The sequence below is a fragment of the Hypanus sabinus genome, unplaced genomic scaffold, assembly GCF_030144855.1.
Source record: "Hypanus sabinus isolate sHypSab1 unplaced genomic scaffold, sHypSab1.hap1 scaffold_860, whole genome shotgun sequence".
NCBI lineage: Eukaryota > Metazoa > Chordata > Chondrichthyes > Myliobatiformes > Dasyatidae > Hypanus > Hypanus sabinus.
Genome location: NW_026781712.1, coordinates 145,913 through 165,335, shown reverse-complemented (window position 1 = coordinate 165,335; position 19,423 = coordinate 145,913). Strand labels below are relative to the sequence as shown.

Genomic DNA, 19,423 nt, shown 5'->3' with positions numbered 1-19,423 from the left:
CTCCCACTGAGAGATCTGACAGTTGACCAGGTTTATTTCCCAAGACCAAATCAAGTACAGCCTCTCCTCTTGTAGGCTTATCTACGTATTTTGTCAAGAAACCTTCCTGAACACACTTAACAAATTCCACCCCATTAAACCCCTCACTCTAGGGAGATGCCAATCAATATTTGGGAAATTAAAATCCGACACCTCAACAACCCTGTTATCAAAACTCCTTTCCAGAATCTGTCTTCCTATCTGCTCCTTGATGTCCCTGTTAACGTTGGGTGGTCTATATAAAAACACCCAGTAGTTATTGATCCCCTTCCTGTTCCTAACTTCCACCCACAGTGACGCCGTAGACAACCCACCCCATGACGTCCTATAATTTCCTGGGCTATCACTACTCCCTTTCTTGAATAATTGAATAACATTCGCAACCCTCCAATCCTCCGAAACCTCTCACATCCTCATTGATGATGCAAAGATCATTGCCAGAGGCTCTGCAATCTCCTCCCTCGCTTCCAACAGTAGCCTGGGGTACATCCCATCATGTTCCGGAGACTTATCCAACTTGATGCTTTCCAAAAGATCCAGCGCATGCTCTTTATTAATATCTACATTCTCAAGCTTTTCAGTCCACTACAAGTCATCCCTACAATCGCCAAGATCTTTTTCCGCCACGAATACTGAAGTGAATGATTCATTAAATACTTCCTCTATTTCCTCCGGTTCCATACGCACTTTTCGATTGTCACACTTGTTTGGTCCTATTCTCTCACGTCTTATCCTCTTGCTCTTCACATACTTGCAGAATGCTTTCGAGTTTTCCTTAATCCTGTCCGCCAAGGCCTTCTCATGGCCCCTTCTAGCTCTCCTGATTTCATTCTTAAGCTCCTTCCTGCCAGTCTTATAATCTTCCAGATTCATATCATTACCTCGTTTTTTGAATCTTTCGTAAGCTCTTCTTTTCTTCTTGACTAGATTTACAGCAGCCTTTGTGCACCACGGATCTTGTACCCTCCCATCCTTTCCATGTCTCATTGGAACGTACCTACTCAGAACCCCACGCAAATATCCCCTGAACATTTTCTACATTTCTTCGGTATGTTTCCCTGAGGACATCTGTTTCCAATTTATGCTTCCAAGTTCCAGCCTGATAGCCTCATAGTTCCCCTTACTCCAATTAAAGGTTTCCCTAAATTGCCTGTTCCTATCCGTCTCGAATGCGATGGTAAAAGAGATAGAATTGTGGTCACTATCTCCAAAATTCTCTCCCACTGAGAGATCTGACAGTTGACCAGGTTTATTTCCCAATAGCAGATCAAGTACAGCCTCCCCTCTTGTCGGCTTATCTACATATTGTGTCAAGAAACCTTCCTGAGCACACCTAATAAACTCTACCCCATCTATATCCTTTGCTGCAGGGAGATACCAATTAATATTTGTGAAATTAAAATCTCCCAACACGACAACTCTGTTATTATTACACCTTTCCAGGATGTGTTTCCCTATCTACTCCTCTATATACCTGTTACTATTGAGCGGCCTGTCAGGACACCCAGTAAAGTTATTGACCCCATCCTGTTCCTAATCGCCACCCACAGAGACTCCGTAGACAATCCCTTCATGACTTCTACCTTTCCTGCAGCCGTGACACTATCTCTGATGAACAGTACCACACCCCCACCTCTTTTGCCTCCCTCCCTGTCCTTCCTGAAGCATGTAAAAACTTGAAATAACTATTCCTGTCCCTGAGCCATCCAAGTCTCTGTAATGGCCACCACATCATATCTCCAAGTACTGATCCACGCTGTGAGCTCATCCGCTTTGTACATAACGCTCCTTGCGTTAAAATATACATCTCAAACCTTCGGTCCCTTCTCTATCACCTACCTATCCTCCCTCACACTCTCTCTCCTATCTTTCTCTATTTGAAAGCCAGACGCCTCTTCCCCAGTTGGGCACCTGAGAACATTTTTATCACATACAAACCTTTGATTTCTGTCTACACAAGCAGTTATCGCAAGAAACTTTATCCTCCTCCACCTCACCATCTGTTCTAACACTCTGGTTCCCCTCCCCCTGCAAATCTAGTTTAAAAACCGCCAGAGCAGCACTAGCTAACCTACCCGTTCAGGTAGGTTATTCCCCTTCCAGTTCAGGTGTAAACCGTCCCGTCGGAACAGGTCCCACCTTCCCTGGAAGGAAGCCCAATTGGCCAGAATCATTAAGCCCTCCCTCCTGCTCCATCTCCTTAGCCACGTATTTAGCTGCATTATCTTCCTATTTCTAGCCTCACTAGCACGTGGCACGGGGAGCAATCCTGAGATTGCAACCCTGGAGGTCCTGTCCTTCAAATTTGTACCTAACTCCCTAAACTCTCTTTGTAGGACCTCCTCCTTCTTCCTATCCACGTCATTGGTCCCTACATGGACAATATCCGGCTGCTCACCCTCCCTCTTGAAAATACTGAGAATTCGATCCGAGATACCGTGGACCCTGACACCAGGGAGGCAACAGACCATCCGAGATTCTCGATCTCTCCCACAGAACCTCTTATCTGTCCCCCTAACTATCGTATCCCCTATCACTACTGCTCTCCTCTTTTCCCTCCTTCCTTTCTGAGCTGAGTGTCTAGTCTCGGTGCCAGAAACGCGGCCACTACAACTTGTCCCTGGTAGGTCGGCACCACCAACAGTATCCTAAAACGGTACACTTATTGTTGATGGGAACGGCCACAGGTGAGATCTGCTCTTCCTGTCTATTCCCCTTCCCTGTCCTGAGTCATCCAGCTACCTGCCTCCTGACTTTTAGAGGTGACTAGCTCTCTGAAACTCTTGTCTATTACTGTCTCTGCCTGGCAAATGATCAGAAGTTCATCCAGGTCCAGCTCCAGTTCCCTAACGTGGTTTGTCAGGAGCTGCAGCTGGATGCACCTTTTACATGTGTAGTCATCAGGGACAATTGAGCTCGCCCTGACTTCCTAAATACTGCAAACGGAGCTCTCGACTGCCCTAACTGCTGCCTCCATTACCTTCTTCTAAGCTAATTAGATTAATTAAAGGACTTTACCCAGCCTTACCTCACTGGGAGCAAGCTCGTCCTCAGTCTCTGTTCAGTCATTCCCTCTGTCACAGTGATATATACAATAGACAATAGACAATAGGTGCAGAAGTAGACCATTCGGCCCCTCGAGTCTGCACCGCCATTCTGAGATCATGGCTGATCATTCACTATTATTCACTATCGCTGTATATACATACAGCGACCAGTATCTCTCCGACTCACTCTCTGAGGAGTATATAAATAAACTGGCCAGTGTCTCTCAGTCCTGCTCTCCCAGGGACATATTTTACACTCAACACGTACAAACAAGCTGGATGAACTCAGCAGGTTGGGCAGCATCCGTTGAAATGAACAGTCAACGTTTCGGGCCGAGACCATTCATCAAGACTGAAGAACAAGGGGGCAGGGGCCCTATAAAGAATGCCGGGGAGGGTGGAAGGTGCCAGGTGAAAAGCCAATCAGAGGAAAGATCAAGAGGTGGGGGAGGGGAAGCAGGAAGGTGATAGGCAGAAGAGGTGAAGAAGGAATGTAAGGGGAAAGCACTATGGGTAGTAGAAGAAGGCAGAATCATGAGAGGTGATAGGCAGCTAGAAGACGAGGCAGAGTGAAAGTGGGATGGGGGAAGGGAGAAGGAGGGCTCTCTGTCTACTCTCTCAGGTTCATATTCACACACTGGCCTGTGTCTCTCACTTTCACTCTCTCAGAGCTATATCTATAAACTGGCCTGTTTCTCTCAGCCCCAATCTCTCAGGGGTACTCAATAGTTTGGCGTATTTTACCCATGAACCACTGTGCCGAATCCATTACTTCTTGTAGGATTTTCGTTTCAATTCCTTTGCTGTTTCCGTAGCAAGCCGTGACGCAGCCAGTCAACACAGTCTCTACTACACACCAGATTTCTGAAAAAGTAGCTAAAGAGATCGCAGAGGCATTATTGGTGTCCTTGGTGAACTGCTTGAATCTGAAATGGTTCCTGTGGATTGGAAATTGCACATGTCACGCCACTTCTTGAGAAAGGAGGGAGGCAACAATAGGAAATTGTAGGCCAATTAGTCTTACTTCATGGTTAGGAAACTGTTGGAGGATGAGATGTCCGGATACATGAAAAATTAGGGCAAAGTCTGCATAGGTTCCTTAATGGGAAACCTGTTGCAAATTTTTGAGAATATAACAATCAGCATCAACAAAGGAGAGTCAGTGGATATGGTTTACTTGTTTTTCCAGAGGGTGTTTGACAAGGTGCTGCACATGAGGCTACTTAATGAGATAAGGGCTAGTTGATTTTCAAGGAAGATGCTACCATGGAGAGTTTACAAAACTCTGGATAGTCTGTAATGAACTCTGGTGGCCCCATCAGCGGAAAGACATTGAGGCTTTGCGGAGGATACAGCCGGCGCTAACCAGGATGCCTCCTGGATTAGAAAGCATGCACTATACTGAGAGTTTTGACAAACTGGGGTTGTCGTTTCAGGAGCGGGAGAGGCTAAGAGTAGATCTGCTGAATTTTATACAATTTATGAGAGACATAGATATACCAGACAGACAGTATTTTCCCTGAGGTTGAAATGTCAAATCACAGAGGACTCATTTTAAAGGTGAGATGGGGGTAATTCCAAAGGATATATGAGGTGCAGGGTTTACTTTTTTTACAGACTGCTGGTGTGTGGGCTATATTGCGTGGGGTGGTGATAGAGGCAGATTCATTGGAAACCTTTAAGAAATGTTAAGATAGGCAAGGTTACGGTGTTGGAAAAGGTTTCGGGGTTTATTTTATTTATACAAAAAGAGGCATATGTCTGGAAGCACTGCGGAGCGTGGTGATTGAGGCAGATACATTCAAGACATTTAAGGGACTATCAGATAGGCAAAGGGATGGCAGAAAAAAACAGGGTTTTAGGCTGTGTTTTGGTTCAGACGTGGACAGAGTTTGGGAGCGCGGGGCGGACGGGAAGAAAGGTCGGTAGCGAGAGCGAGGAAAGAGTGGGGGCGGGAACAATGAAAGTGTGGGGGGCAGGAGCGAGAAAAGCGCGGGATCAGCGTGGGTGCTGTGGGGGTTACGGGATCCAGGGTAACAAACTTTCCTCTCCCTCAGCTGTGCCTCTGCGAGAAGCTCTGGTTCGCTGTGTGTGATAGGGTTCCCGAACAAACTCAAATCAAGTCCAACACAAATCAAGTTACAGCAGTTTATTGATTTCATCATAATAATAGTCATCCATTAGTCTCATGAGACCATGGATTTGCGCCTTGGAAGGTTTCATTTCCAGGGTTTTTTGATGGGAGACCAGCAGTTGCCCAGGCTGCAAGCTGTCCCCTCTCCACGCCACCGATGTTGTCCAAGGGACGAGCACTAGGCCCCGGTGCCACAGAGCAATGTGTTTAGTGCGTTGCTCAAGGACACCAACTCGCTGCCTCAGCTCAGGCTCGAAACAGTGACCTTCAGGTTGCTAGTCCGATGCCTTGTCCACTAGGCCACGCGCCAACACACATGACAAATGTAAATGTAAATTAAACAACGTGTAACCTGCTAACTTGCGGAAATAAATAAGCTATTCCTGATTCACTCAGAGTCACACACCAGTAACAACGAGTAAACAGATTGAATCATCAGTCCCGTTTCTCACTATCACTCTGCTTCAGGAAACCGATGGTTATAAAATCACATTTCAGGACAGTGTCCGAGATCGCTGCAGTTCCAGGGTCGCTACCAAGGTACTTACTCATTTAACATCGTAATTTCGGACAGACTCCTAAATGTATTTTCCTCAGCATAGTGAGCAATAGTGTTCTCTCTCAGGATAATCCCACCCCAGACACCGGTGTCCCAGACTGAGCCCCGCCTCTTCTATCTGTGTATTTCCCCAAGGTCTCACTTAAATGAACTCTCAGACCGGGACATCCAGCAGAAATAGCGCCGCTGGTCACAAAGGGAAATTACATGCCTGCGGAAACACCTCCGACATCACAGAGTGCTTGGTTGGAAACGTGACCCGTTAGAACCATTGGGAATTAAACCCGGAGTGTTGTCATTAAAGGGGATGGTGAGGAATCGACCAAAATGTCCCCATCCCTTGAGCGGGGATGTTCACTCATTCAGATGTTCACAGGTTCACTGTCAGTCCGGGTCTGACTTCCTGCAGAGATCTCAGTTCCATCTCCCCAGTCTCACTGAAGTGATTTCTCCACAGCCTGAAACAGAGGGAAGAATACAGAGGAAATAAACAAATGATACAACAGTGAGTGTAACAGGGGATTGGGGTTAATATTTCAACAACGCTGACGAACAAATATCACCGGTGAACCCGCGGATCCACTGATATTTTATCACACTGAGCATTGACAAGAATACTCACTCAATATAGGCCAGACTTTGGACGGACAGTATCAGGCGACGGAGAGCAGGGACAGATCGGTCCGTTAGCGAGTTTAATCTCAGGTCCAGCTCCGTCAGTGATTGGTTTGTACTGAGAGCCGAGACAAGATCCTCGGCACCAGAATCCGTGAGACCAACTTTCCACAGCCTGGAGATGAGAGAGAGTGAGGGTGAAGGACACAGAGAGACAGGAGACAATACAAATCCCTAGTGTTTATCTGTAACAAAATTATTGATCATATCAATGTAAAAGGTCAGACACGCAGTGACTGTAAACAAACTCTCACAGTCTGGTACTTACCACAGTTTCTGTATTTTACACTCCGGGTTCCTCAGAGCCGCAGACACCAGTTTCACTCCTGAATCTTCCAGTTTATTAACACTCAGGTTCAGCTCTGTAAGTGTACGGTTTGCACTGAGAGTGGAGGCGAGATCCTCGGCACCAGAACCTGTGAGGCCAACATCGTTCAGCCTGGGGTTGAGAGAGAGAGAGAGTGAGAGTGAAGGACACACAGACAGGAGACATCAGAAATTCCAAGTGTTTATCAGTAACACAATTACTTATCAGCTTGATGTTCAATTTCTGACACCCAGTAACTGTAAACACAATCTCCAACAGTCTGGTACTTACCGCAGTTTCTGTATTTTACACTCTGGGTTCCTCAGAGCCGCAGACACCAGTTTCACTCCTGAATCTCCCAGGTCATTACTCCCAAGTCTAAACACAAAGAGAAAACTAATGAACAAATAGATTGAAACCATGGGTATGAGGGAATATCTGTCATTCGGATATTTCTGGAAAAATGAAATGCTTCAGTATATCACTGATTGGGATTCCCACCACTGTCAAATTTCACTACTGAATGTCAGTAATTTACTGTCAATGTGACTGTAATTTCCCATATTCTGTCTCGTTCCCCAACAGTTAGAATAGTGTTCCTGATGTGAGAATGTCGGAAGGGGCAGGGTTGAAGGGTGAGAGATCGTCCCACTGAAAGGAAGAATTGTGGGTGGGAAAATCTCCATGGGAGATGCGCGCAGAGACCCGCAACACAGGAAAAGTGATGGGAAAAATGATCCCCACAGGAGGAAGGGGAACAAGGAACAGGGATCCCCACAGGGCGATGGGGAATGAGGAAAAGTGATTCTGAGAGGAAGAAGGGAGATGGGGAAGAGAGATCCCACAGGATGAAGGGTGTGGGGAAGAGTGATTCCACATAGCAGGAATGGAAATGGGGTAGAAGGACTCCAGAGGAGAAAGCGGAATGCGGAAGAGAGATTCCTTTTGGAGAGATGGGGATGGGCAAGAGAGAACCTCACAGGAGGAAGGGAATGAGCAAGGGAGAACCCGACAGGGGATGGGGAAGTGATCCCGACAGGAGAAATGGAATGAGCAAGGGAGAACCCGACAGAGGAAGGGGGATGGGGAAGTGATCCCCACAGGATGAATGGAATGAGCAAGGGAGAAGCCGACAGAGGAAAGGGGGTGGGGAAGTGATCCCGACAGGAAGAAGGAGTTAGGGAATAAAGATCCCACTGGAGGAACGAGATGGGGAAGACAGATCCAAAAGAACGAATGGCGAGAGGGAATTGAGATCCCACCGGAGGAAGGGGATTCGAGAAGAGTTCCCACAAGGGTAATGGGGGTGGAGATTAGAGATATCACAAGGGGAGGAGGACGGGGAAGAGAGCTGACAACAGGAAAGGGGTGGGGAAGAGAGATCTCATAGGGGGAAGGAGGACTGGGAAGAGAGAACCCACAGCAGGAATGGGGATGTGGAAGAGAGATTCCACAGGCTGTGGGAAGAGAAGCCCCCATGGGGGAAATGGAGTGGGGAAGAGAGACCCGACAGAAGGATGGGGAGAAATGAACACACAGTAGGAATGAGACTTCCGCAGAGAGGTCCAACAGTGGGAATGGAAGTGTGCACAGAGATCCCACAGGAGTATAGTGTTGAGAAAAGATGCTCCTACAAGAGGAGCTGATGCAGACATAGATCCATGGGAGAGGTTGGTCTAAACTGAGGTCCACAATCGGGAGAAAAGATGCCCACATAGTGCCTGGGTACTGGCGATTGAGAAAAGTCACACAGGTGGAGAGATGGAGATAGTCTGTCACAGGGAAGGGCAGAGGAGGCCAATCTCACAGCCGCATTTCTAAAGCTCTCACTGGGAAAGACAGCTTACACTCTCATGTCAATGGGAAAATGGTGGGAAGTTCCTACACACCCGCTTACAGTTTGTGTTGGTCTAGTTGTCATTAACATTGAGAAGGAATAATGTCAATGGACGTGTCACAGGGAGCGAGAAACATGGCCAATCCTGTGATTTACTACAACTAAACGAATGGCTGTTGTTCATGATCTGATGGAGTCTCCAAATCCCATCAGAAAGAACCACAGAACCCTCGTCCCTGTGGAATTACTGACCGGTCCCCTGGTCATTTGTCACAATTTTTCGCAATCTGATTTACTCCGATTTTACCCAATTTCCTTCGCATTGAAACAACACAATGGAACAGTTTCACATTTCAGAGTGAGAGAGAAATCTGGTTACCTCAACTCCTGGCACTTGTGTAGCCCGGATCCCAGCCGCTGTATTCCTTCAAACTGAATACGGCAGTTCCAAAAACAGAGGTGTTTTATTGTATCACAGAGTCCAATGACATGAGACAGGATCCCGCAGTCAATCGGGGACAGTGGCATTTCACTGAATGAAAGTTTTTCCACAGATCCCAGTGTGCCTCGAGCCAGTCCAGTATTCTGAGACTCAAACAGGTAGTGCAATCTGTTCAGGAGGTTCCTTGTATCATCTTCACCAGCAGAGATATTTATCTGGCGTATAACCTCCTCCTTCACCCAGTCAATCACCCGGCAGGTTGTTTGATGAGGAAATGGACCCAGAAACTCCTCCAGGCCCCGAGCTGTCTTTGGGTTGGAGAGTCCAGCAACAAAACGGAGAAATACTTCAAATCGCCCATCTGTGGTATTGTGGGCTCCAGTGAGGAATTTCAAGATATCCCCGGGATGTGGATTCAGGAATTGTGCGACTGCAGCTACAAACTCTTGGATGGTGAGGTGTGGGAATGTGTACACCACATTCCGGGCAGAATCCTCTCTCTCCAAAAGCTCCATCAGGAACCCGGACAGGAACTGGGAAGGCTGCAGATTGTAGTTGATCAAATCCCCATCTGTAAACACAATCTTCTTCTCGGACACTCCTCTGAAGGCCATCTGACCAACCCTGAGTAACATATCACGGGGGTTCTCAATCTCACGGCTGTGGTTTTTCAGGATGTTGTAAATATAGTAGGAGTACAGTTGGGTGATGGTCTTGGGCACTCGCTGCGGGTCCCTGACATTTGGTGTGAAGAAGGGGCCCAGTGCCAGAGCAAGGATCGAGCAGTAGGAGGGGTTGTAGCTCATGCTGTACAGGATCTCGTTCTCCTTCACATGTCTGAAAACAGCTGCTGCCACCGTCTGATCTTCAAAATACCTGAAGAAATATTTCTTCCGTTCCTCACCAGAAAATCCCAGGATTTCAGCCCTGACACTGATCTCAGTCTTTTTCAATAAATGTAACGCAGTGGGGCGGGTGGTCACCAGCACTGAAAACCCTGGGAGCAGCTTGCCCTGGATTAAACTGTACACAATATCAGACACCTTGCACTTGAATTCAGGATCTGTGCATGTGGACCAAGTTTCTGTATCTCTCTGACTGTCAGCAAAATCAATTGCGTCATTGAATTCATCCAAACCATCGAATATAAACAGCAATCCCTCTGGGTTCTTCCAGACCTCTCTCAGGATATTTGCAAAGTAAGGATACTGATCCAGAATGAGTTCTGTCAGGTTTATTCTGTGGTTAATGAAGTTTAAACCCCGGAATTTGAAACTGAAGACAAACTGGAATTGTTGATATATTTTCCCCGTGACCCAGTCATAAACAATCTTTTGTACCATTGTGGTTTTCCCGATCCCTGGGTCTCCAGCAACTGCTGCCGAATTCCCAGATTCAGAGTTACTCCGGGAAAAGCTGCTCTGGAACAGCTGATCAGTCCGGATTTTTTCCAGCTTACCACGGAGATGTTTTTCTCTCCACTCCTCGTGGTCTCTGCCTCTTTCCAGCAGCTCATGTTCCACCAGTCTCCGATCTCGAACAGTAGAAATGACCGTGAGCTCAGTGTATTGATCAACCAGCTGGAAAACCTTCACCTTCTCCGTCATCAGGATCGTGTTCACTCTCAGTGTTTCAGTTTGTGCCCGCAGAGTCTCCTTGTGTTTCTGTTGAACATCTTCCATGTGAACAGACAGTGGACAAACTATTAGATGCCTCAACTCAGAACTCAGTATTTAAGCAGACTGGAGTTAGCCCAAAGCTGTTGCATTAATTGGATTCACCAATGGATGTTCATACAGTACAGTAAATTTAATTAACAGACCCCTGACTGGACAGAGAGGCCTGGTCTAAATAAACACCAGATCATCACATTTCCACATTAATTGTGTTGTGAAGTTGATTATTTCCCTCGTAGTTTACTTACCCCGACTGTCCCGTACTGGACAACCTCTCACTACAGCCAGAGATATCACTGTTCCTCTGGAAGAAACTTTTAATCCCCAGTGCTGATATGGTGCGTGAGGAGATGGAGATAAGGGTAATGGGCATTCTGTCAAAGGAGAATCACAGCTCCCCCTCCCACCATTACTTTATCCAGCGTACAAAGTGTATTTGTTGATCAGCACGTGCACTGTGGGTGGGTGATTGGGGGAGAAAATGTCAAGATTGAGACAGTCAACATTTTGACACAAAACACAAACAATTCACCCCTTCCATCATTACAGACGCTGCTCAGCTCACTGTTCTTTCAGAAAATGGTTTGAGACGGCAGATCTTCAGTCTCGTGTCTCTGAAAGAGTATGTGTTGCAAATACTCAACAGATTCAAGTTTCAAGATACGCAATTGTAAAGGAGAAGGAAATAATTGTTATTCCGAATCTGATGCAGAACAAAAACTCAGATAAAGAACGCAATGAAAAACACAATAAATATAAAAGCGCTCGATACAGGAGTCACTCTGAAATCAGGTGGTTTCTACAGACAATTTTCAAACCGTGCTGGTGGTGGGGTGGGTGTTGTTGGTTGTGGAGGTTTAGCTTAGTCATTGGAGGTGTTGATCAGTCTTACTGCTTGAGGAAAATAACCGATTTTAAGTCTGGTGGTCCTGCTGTGGATGCTACGTAGCTTCCTCCCTCATGAGAGAGGGGCAAACAGCCCACAGGCAGGATAGGTGGGATCCTTCCTGAAGTTCCTGTCCCTTTTCCGGAGCCTTTCTGTATATACGCCCTGATGGAAGGTAGGCTGGGGATGCCGGTGATGCGTTGGGCAATTTTGACTACCCGTTGTAGACCCTTCCAGTCCGCCACTGTTATGCAGCATGTCGACCTGACCTCTGCAGCACAGCTGTACAAGGACGGGAGTGTGGATGTGAGTGCAGGTCAGACAACGTCTGTGGAAAGGGGAGAAAGGGGAGATGCTACTGGTCTGTGATTTTAATACAAGTTTGAAACTTATGCCGATTACAGGCCGGGTGCTGAAGAAGAGAGCAGAGAGCGAGGAATTTCGGTAGCAGGCGGTTCAGGATTTCAGCTGTCACAGGACCTGCATAGATCACAGAACAGCACAGGAATAAGCCCTTCGGCCCACAACGTTGGTGCCAGCATGATGCCACATTAAACCGTGATGTTTAAACATTCTCCTGATTTAGTTAATAGTCTGCACTATTATTCTTTTTTCCAAAATGTATTGTCATACATTTTCCAACACAGCTTTCCATGGGCCACATTTTGCCCATTCTTCCAATTTCTTTAAGTCTTGCTGCAATCGCATTGCTTCCTCAGCACTAACTACCCCTTCACCTATCTTAGTATCATCAACAAATTTTGCCACAAAGCCATCAATTCCATTATCTAAATCATTGACAAACAATATGAAAAGTACCTCCAAATACCTCGAAACCTGAACATTAATAATTGAATTGAATTGACTTTATTTCTTACATCCTTCACATACATGAGGAGTAAAAACCTTTACATTACGTCTCCATCTGAATGTGCAATGTGCAATCATAGTAATTTAAAATAATGCACTGTTTACCAATCACTTAGGTTAGGCTAACTGGCCTACAATTTCACAAACAAGAGGAAATCTGCAGATGCTGGAAATCCAAGCAACGCACACAAAATGCCGGAGGAATTCAGCAGGCCAGGCAGCATCTTTGGAACAGTTGACGTTTCGAGCCGAGACCCTTCAGCAAGACCAGAGAAGAAAAGCTGAGGAGTAGATTTGAAAGGTGGGGGAGGGTGGAGGAGAGAGACAAATACCAGGCGATAGGTGAAGCTTGGAGGGGAAGGGATGAAACAAAGAGCTAGGAAGTTGATTCTTGACAGACAGACGGCCCTGGAAGAAAGAAAAAGGGTGGGGGGGGGGTGTGCACCAGAGGCAGGCGATGACCGGCAAGGAGATAACGTGAGACGTACGAGGGCATGGGGAACGGTGAAGGGGGAGAGGGACCTTTACTGGAAGTTTGAGAAATCAATATTGATGCCATCAGGTTGGAGGCTACTCAAACGGAACATAAGGTGTTGTTCCACAACCTGAGTGTGCCCTTATCCCGACATTGGAGGAAGCCTTGGACTGATGTACCGGAATGGGAATGGAAAGTGGAAATAAAATGGGTGGCCACAGGGAGATCCCGCTTGTTCTGGCGGACAGAGCGTAAATGCTCAGTGAAACGGTCTCTCAATCTACGTCGGGTCTAACCGAAATACAAATGGCCACACTAAGATCATCTACGCTTCCCTCTGGTGCTCTCTCCAGCCCCTTTCTCCTTTCTTCCATGGCCTTCTTTCACTAACCAACTTCCTAGCTCTGCTCACCACTCCCCCTGTAAGTTTCTCATATCGCCTGGATGGGAGATGCCAGAGAGTATTGGTGGATAACTGTTTGTCAGGTTGGAGGCCGGTGACTCGTGGTGTGCCTCAGGGATCTGTACTGGGTCCAATGTTGTTTGTCATATACATTAATGATCTGGATGATGGGGTGGTAAATTGGATTAGAAAGTATGCAGATGATACTAAGATAGGTAGCGTTGTGGAGAATGAAGAAGGTTCTCAAAGCTTGCAGAGAGATTTAGGCCAGTTAGAAGAGTGGGCTGAGCGATGGCAGATGGAGTTTAATGTCGATAAGTCTGAGGTGCTACATTTTGGTAGGACTAATCAAAATAGGACATACATGGTAAATAGTAGGGCGTTGAGGAATGCAGTAGAACAGAGTGATCTAGGTATAATGGTGCATAGTTGAATTGCCTTCCACATGAGAAAAGTATTGATAACTTCAGTATCACATTTTGATAGTATTGAGTCAGATATAGTTGTATCTATGAAAATCAATCGTGACTGATTTGGAAAACAAATGTAACTTAGTACCTTAGATTCTGTGTTCAGACTTCTCCAGCCAAGTTATGAGTTCATAATGTTCTGTATTATGGTTACATGGGGCTTAGAGAAATAGAGGGCTATGGGTAACCATAAATAATTTCTAAAGTAAGGACAGTTCGGATCAGCATTGTGGGCCGAAGGGCCTGTACACTGCTGTAAGTTTTCTATGTATCTATGACTCTGTCAGGCGTGTGGGGCGTCTCCAATCAATGTATTCGGCTGTGATAGGGAGCGTAGGAAAACATTGATTGTGGACATATTTACTTTAGAGAATGTGACAATGGTAGAAATGATATTCTTCAAAAATCAGGAAGTGTATCTGTGTCATAATCAGAAATGGGTGTGGGAATTTCACTGTCATGCCTGTTCCCTCGGAAAGCAACATGAGGAATAGTAACCACATAGCCATATAACAATTATAGTACGGACGCAAGTCGTCTCGGCCCTTCTGGTCTGTGCCGAATGCTTCCTGTCATCTAGTCCCACAGAACTGCATTCAGTCCAAAACCCTCCATTACTTTCCTGTTCATATACCTATCCAATTTTCTTATTTTTAAATGATAATATCGATCCTGCCTCTACCACTTTTACTGGATGCTCATTTCACACAGTTACTACTCTCTGAGTAAAGAAGTTCCCCCTCATGTTACCCCTAAACTTTTGCCTCCTAACTCTCAACTCATGTCCTCTTGTTTGAATCTCCCCAACTCTCAATGGAAAAAGCCTATCCACGTCAACTCTATCCATCCCCCTCATAATTTTAAATACCGCTGTCAAGTACCCCTCAACTTTATATGCTCCAAAGAATAAACACCTAACTCTGTAACTTAGGTTCTGAAACTCAGGTAACATTCTAGTAAATCTCCTCTATACACTCTCTATTTTGTTGACATCTTTCCTATAATTCTGTGACCAGAACTGTACACAATACTCCAAATTTGGCCTTACCAATGCCTTATACAATTTTAACATTACATCCCAACTCCAATACTCAATGCTCTGATTTATAAAGGCCAGCATACCAAAAATTTTCTTCACCACCCTATCCACATTATATTCCTCTTTCAGGGAACTATGCACAATTATACCAAGATCAGTCTGTTCTCCTGCATTCCTCAACGCCCTTCTATTTACCATGTATGCCCTATTTTGATTATTCCTACCAAAATGTAGCGCCTCGCACTTATCAGCATTAAACTCCAACTGCCATCGCTCAGCCCACTCGTCTAACTGGCCTAAATTTTGTCGCAAGCTTTGAAAACCTACTTCATTATCCACAACGCCACCTAACTTAGTATCATCTGCATACTTTCTAATCCAATTTACCACCCCATCATCAAGATCATTAATGTAAATGACAAACAACATTGAACCCAGTACAGATCCCTGAGGCACTCGACGAGTCACAGGCCTCCAACCTGACAAACAGTTATCCACCAATACTCTTCGGCATCTCCCATCCAGCCTCTGTATAATCAATTTTACTACTTCAACATTAATACCAAACGACTGAAACATCCTAACCTTCCACGTGGAACCTTGTCAAAAAGGTCTTACTGAAGTAGAAATAGACAACATCCACTGCTTTACCCTCGTCAACTTTCCTGGTAACCTCTTCGAAACATTTAATAATATTTGTCTAACATGACCTTCCACGCACAGATCCATGTTGACTGTTCCGAATCAGACCCTGTCTATCCAGATTATTATATATACCACCTCTAAGAATACTTTCCATTAATTTACCCACCACTGACTTCAAACTTACAGGCCAATAATTGCTAGGTTTACTCTTAGAAAACTTTTTAAAAATGGAATCACATGAGCAAGATGCCAATCCTCGGGCACCATCCCCAATTCTAATGACATTTGAAATATTTCTGTCAGAGCCCCTACTATTTCTACACTAACTTTACTCAAGGTCCTAGGGAATACCCTGTCAGGATCCAGAGACTTATCCACTTATATATTCTTTAAAAGTGCCAGTACTTCTTCAATCATCATAGCTTCCATAAATACCTTAATTGTATTCCTTACCTTACACTCTTCAATAGCCTTCTCCTTAGTGAATACTGAAGAAAATAACTTGTTCAAAATCTCCCTCATCTCTTTTGGCTCCACACATAGTTGTCCACTCTGATTCTCTAAGGGACCAATTTTATCCCTCACTATCTTTTTGCTGTTAATATAAATGTAGAAACTATTTGGATTTATTTTCACCTTATTTGCCACAGCAACCTCATATCTTCTTTTAGCTTTTCTAATTTCTTTCTTAAGATTCATTTCACATTCTTTATATTCCTCGAGCAGCTCATTTACTCCATGCTGCCTATACTTTTGGATACTTACATGGTTGTAAGGAGAATGGAGGGATATGGACATGGTGTAGGAAGGAGAGATTATAGTTTGGGTTTGTTTGATTTACTTCTTGGCTGTTTTGGCACAATATTATTTGCCTAATGGCCTGTTCCTGTGTTATACTCTTCAATGTTCAATGCACAGTCACTTACCTTTCAGCTCACTGAGAATCTTTAGTAAATGTTGAGCGGGAATTGGTCGATGGGAAGAATCACAACCTGTTTGAATTTAAACAAATTGAGGAAATCATTTTTGTCAAATTGTTACATGTACCGTATTCAATCGAAATTTGAATTAATCGCTGATACTATCTCACCATGTTCCTGTATTTCTTTCAGTATTTTCTCCAACTTTGGGACACCAATCCGCATTTTCACAAAGGTTTCCCACATCACCCTCCGGGCGCGGGAGCCTTTCTCCATCACCAGGCTCAGGAGGAGTCCGCCCGCTCTCCCTTATCAGCGAGATCAGAGATTTTCTGTGAAGAGTAACGGTGAACATATTGGGGACTGACAGATTCACACAGAGAATGAGAAGTAAATGATTTGCTCTTTAACGTGATCACACTGAGCAATCACCCGGACGGGTGCTGATCCTGTCGGGACATGGACTGTACATTCTATGTGCAGAGCACACGGACGGACATTCACCGGGAACCTGGTCCACCAGTCAATGAGATCCCTGTTGGTCTGTGACCCCTTCATTGTTGCTTCAAATCCATAAATAATTCCTCACCGGATTTGACGGTGTAAAACAGAAATAATAAAATAACGATCACAGATGAAGAAAGAAGTCAGGCGGGATTTTATAATACAGTAAGCATTCACAGGGAATTTGCAGAAAAGATGATGTGATTCATCTCCTCAGTCCGCCAGTGTCCAACATGACAGCGGATTACCGGCTGACACCTGATGCCTTCCCTTTGCTTTTTCCAGTGGAGGTTTATTCAGTGATTACACATTACAACATGGCAGTATTCCCCGATTCACACTGTTTTCAGTTACAGATTATTACACCATCATCTCCACCCAGAACAGAACACGCTCGACCTCCTGTGGCATCCACTGATGATGTCCCGGTTCTCACTGTCATTCTGCAGTCACGCTGTGCAGTCTTCACAAACCAAAACTTCCCATCATATTCCTATTCAATATTGCAACCTCAACCACACAACTGTTACGTGCTCAACTCAATCTGAATACTGAGCAGCTACCCACCAGTCCGCGGGGTCTTTTCACCCCTTTCTATCACTGGAAATTGTATGTACAGTATTTATTTCCCAGTTATTCCTTCACCTAATTTAAAATCCAATAAGTCAGAATTCCGACACCCATCGGTGCTTTGATGTGCGAATATTCAAACCCATTCTACTTCCCACTCATCCGACTTTCCTCTCCACTGGACTGATTCTCAGCCGTATTTCCATTTAAACTCCTTTATTGCAACCTCATACAATTGTTCCCTGCTCCCCTCGCTCTGAACATTCAGCCGCCGCCGGTGTATTTACACTTCTTACACTTCTTTCAATCATTGCTTCAGATTCACAGTTTTAAGAAAAAAATATACACACACACACACACACACACACACACACACACACACACACACACACACACACACACACTCACTCACACACACACACACACACACACACACACACACACACACACACATATTTCTGATTTGTCTTGATGCTTTATTATTCGATTAATCAGAGCTCCAACCTGCATCAGTCCTGTGATGTGTGAAAATTCAAACCCATTCTCCCTCCCACTCACCCGATGTTCCTCTCCGCTGAACTGATTCTCGGCCGTTAATGCCAGGCTCACTCCGTGCACCCCTCCTTCCATCGCCTGCTCCACCCTGTCCCGGTAGGAGTCCGTCAACTGCAGCAGCTGGGAATCATCCCAGCTTGCCAGGAGCTCGGTGATCACTGTGAAGGAAAATTAGGAACATGAAAGGCATTACCGACCTCCTATGGGTCAGCAAATTTATCTGGAACCTAAAGATGGGGTTCCAGGTCACCAAGCACAGTACGAAATATATAAGGGGGGGGGGAGGCGGGGATAGAAGGAAGGTACTGGAGGGGGAGATGGAGGAGGAGAGTGAGGGGCAGGTGAGAGAGGGAGGGGTGGGGAGAAGGAATCAGAGAGCGCGTGGGGGAAACAACAAGGAGTAGGGGAAAGTGGAGGTGTGTGGTAGGGTAACGGGGACAGGGAAGGGGAGTGGTAGGGAGGAAAGTGTTTAAGAGAAGGGGGGTCGAGGGAAAAGGGGCAGGAGGGATAGCAGGAATGGGTGGGAGGGGTTGGAAGGGGATGTGGGATGGGGATGGAGGGTGCAGTGTGGAGCGAGGGTATAGCTCCTGCGGCTGAAGGCTGCTCTTTCCTGTCCCCAGGAATATACCGTCTTTATCTGGGACCTGTCCTTGGAAAGAACTCTGCTAATTCCTGAGAATAAAGAATACTCTCCTGGTACTGCCTATCAACACCGCTTTGCTCTGGGTTACTGTCTGCCTGCCTAGTCAACCCCTTCCTCAGCAAATCTCTGGAATATCTCACAAAATACTGGAGATACTCAGCATGTCAGGCAGCATCTGTGGAGGAGAATGAACAGTAATCGTTTCGGGCCAAGGCCCTTCATCAGACTGGAAATGAGGGGACAGAAATTTTAGATATTATAGACAATAGACAATAGGTGCAGAAGTAGACCATTCGGCCCTTCGAGCCTGCACCACCATTTTGAGATCATGGCTATGAGATCAATTTTGAGATCAATTCCTATCAATACCCGGTTCCTGCCTTGTCCCCATATCCCTTGATTCCCCTATCCATAAGATACCTATCTAGCTCCTTCTTGAAAGCATCCAGAGCATTGGCCTCCCCTACCTTCCGAGGCAGTGCATTCCAGACCCCCACAACTCTCTGGGAGAAGAAGGTTTTCCTTAACTCTGTACTAAATGACCTACCCATTATTCTCAAACCATGCCCTCTGGTACGGGACTCTCCCAGCATCTGGAACATATTTCCTGCCTCTATCTTGTCCAATCCCTTAATAATCTTATATGTTTCAATCAGATCCCCTCTCAATCTCCTTAATTCCAGCGTGTCCAATCCCTGTCTCTCTAACCTCTCTGCGTAACACATTA

The 19,423-nt window shown here is 45.6% G+C and overlaps 2 protein-coding genes across 3 annotated transcripts in view; both read right to left on the bottom strand.

The window, feature by feature from the left end:
- Positions 1 to 5,226: 5,226 nt before the first annotated feature.
- On the bottom strand, positions 5,227 to 9,202 carry LOC132390324 (NACHT, LRR and PYD domains-containing protein 3-like). Of its 2 annotated transcripts, XM_059962931.1 has the most exons (5): positions 8,978 to 9,202; positions 7,053 to 7,139; positions 6,723 to 6,893; positions 6,402 to 6,569; positions 5,227 to 6,237 (listed from the first exon to the last, which is right to left on the bottom strand). In XM_059962931.1, the coding sequence occupies exons 1-5, from the start codon at positions 9,124 to 9,126 to the stop codon at positions 6,150 to 6,152; spliced, it is 663 nt and encodes a 220-aa protein (XP_059818914.1). In that variant the 5' UTR covers positions 9,127 to 9,202; the 3' UTR covers positions 5,227 to 6,149. The 2 variants fall into 2 exon arrangements, 1 of the variants encoding a protein (XP_059818914.1); XR_009510867.1 differs by lacking the exons at positions 5,227 to 6,237; positions 6,402 to 6,569; positions 8,978 to 9,202 and having other exon boundaries at positions 6,830 to 6,893; positions 7,053 to 8,967.
- Positions 9,203 to 10,040: 838 nt separating this feature from the next.
- Positions 10,041 to 19,423, bottom strand: part of LOC132390323 (zinc finger protein 229-like) — a 52,149-nt gene continuing 42,766 nt past the window's right edge. The window contains exons 5-8 of the transcript XR_009510865.1: positions 18,057 to 18,211; positions 16,595 to 16,756; positions 16,431 to 16,496; positions 10,041 to 11,930 (exon numbers count right to left, since the gene is read on the bottom strand). The gene's annotated coding sequence lies outside the window, so the exon portion shown is untranslated. The remainder of the gene's footprint in view (positions 11,931 to 16,430; positions 16,497 to 16,594; positions 16,757 to 18,056; positions 18,212 to 19,423) is intronic.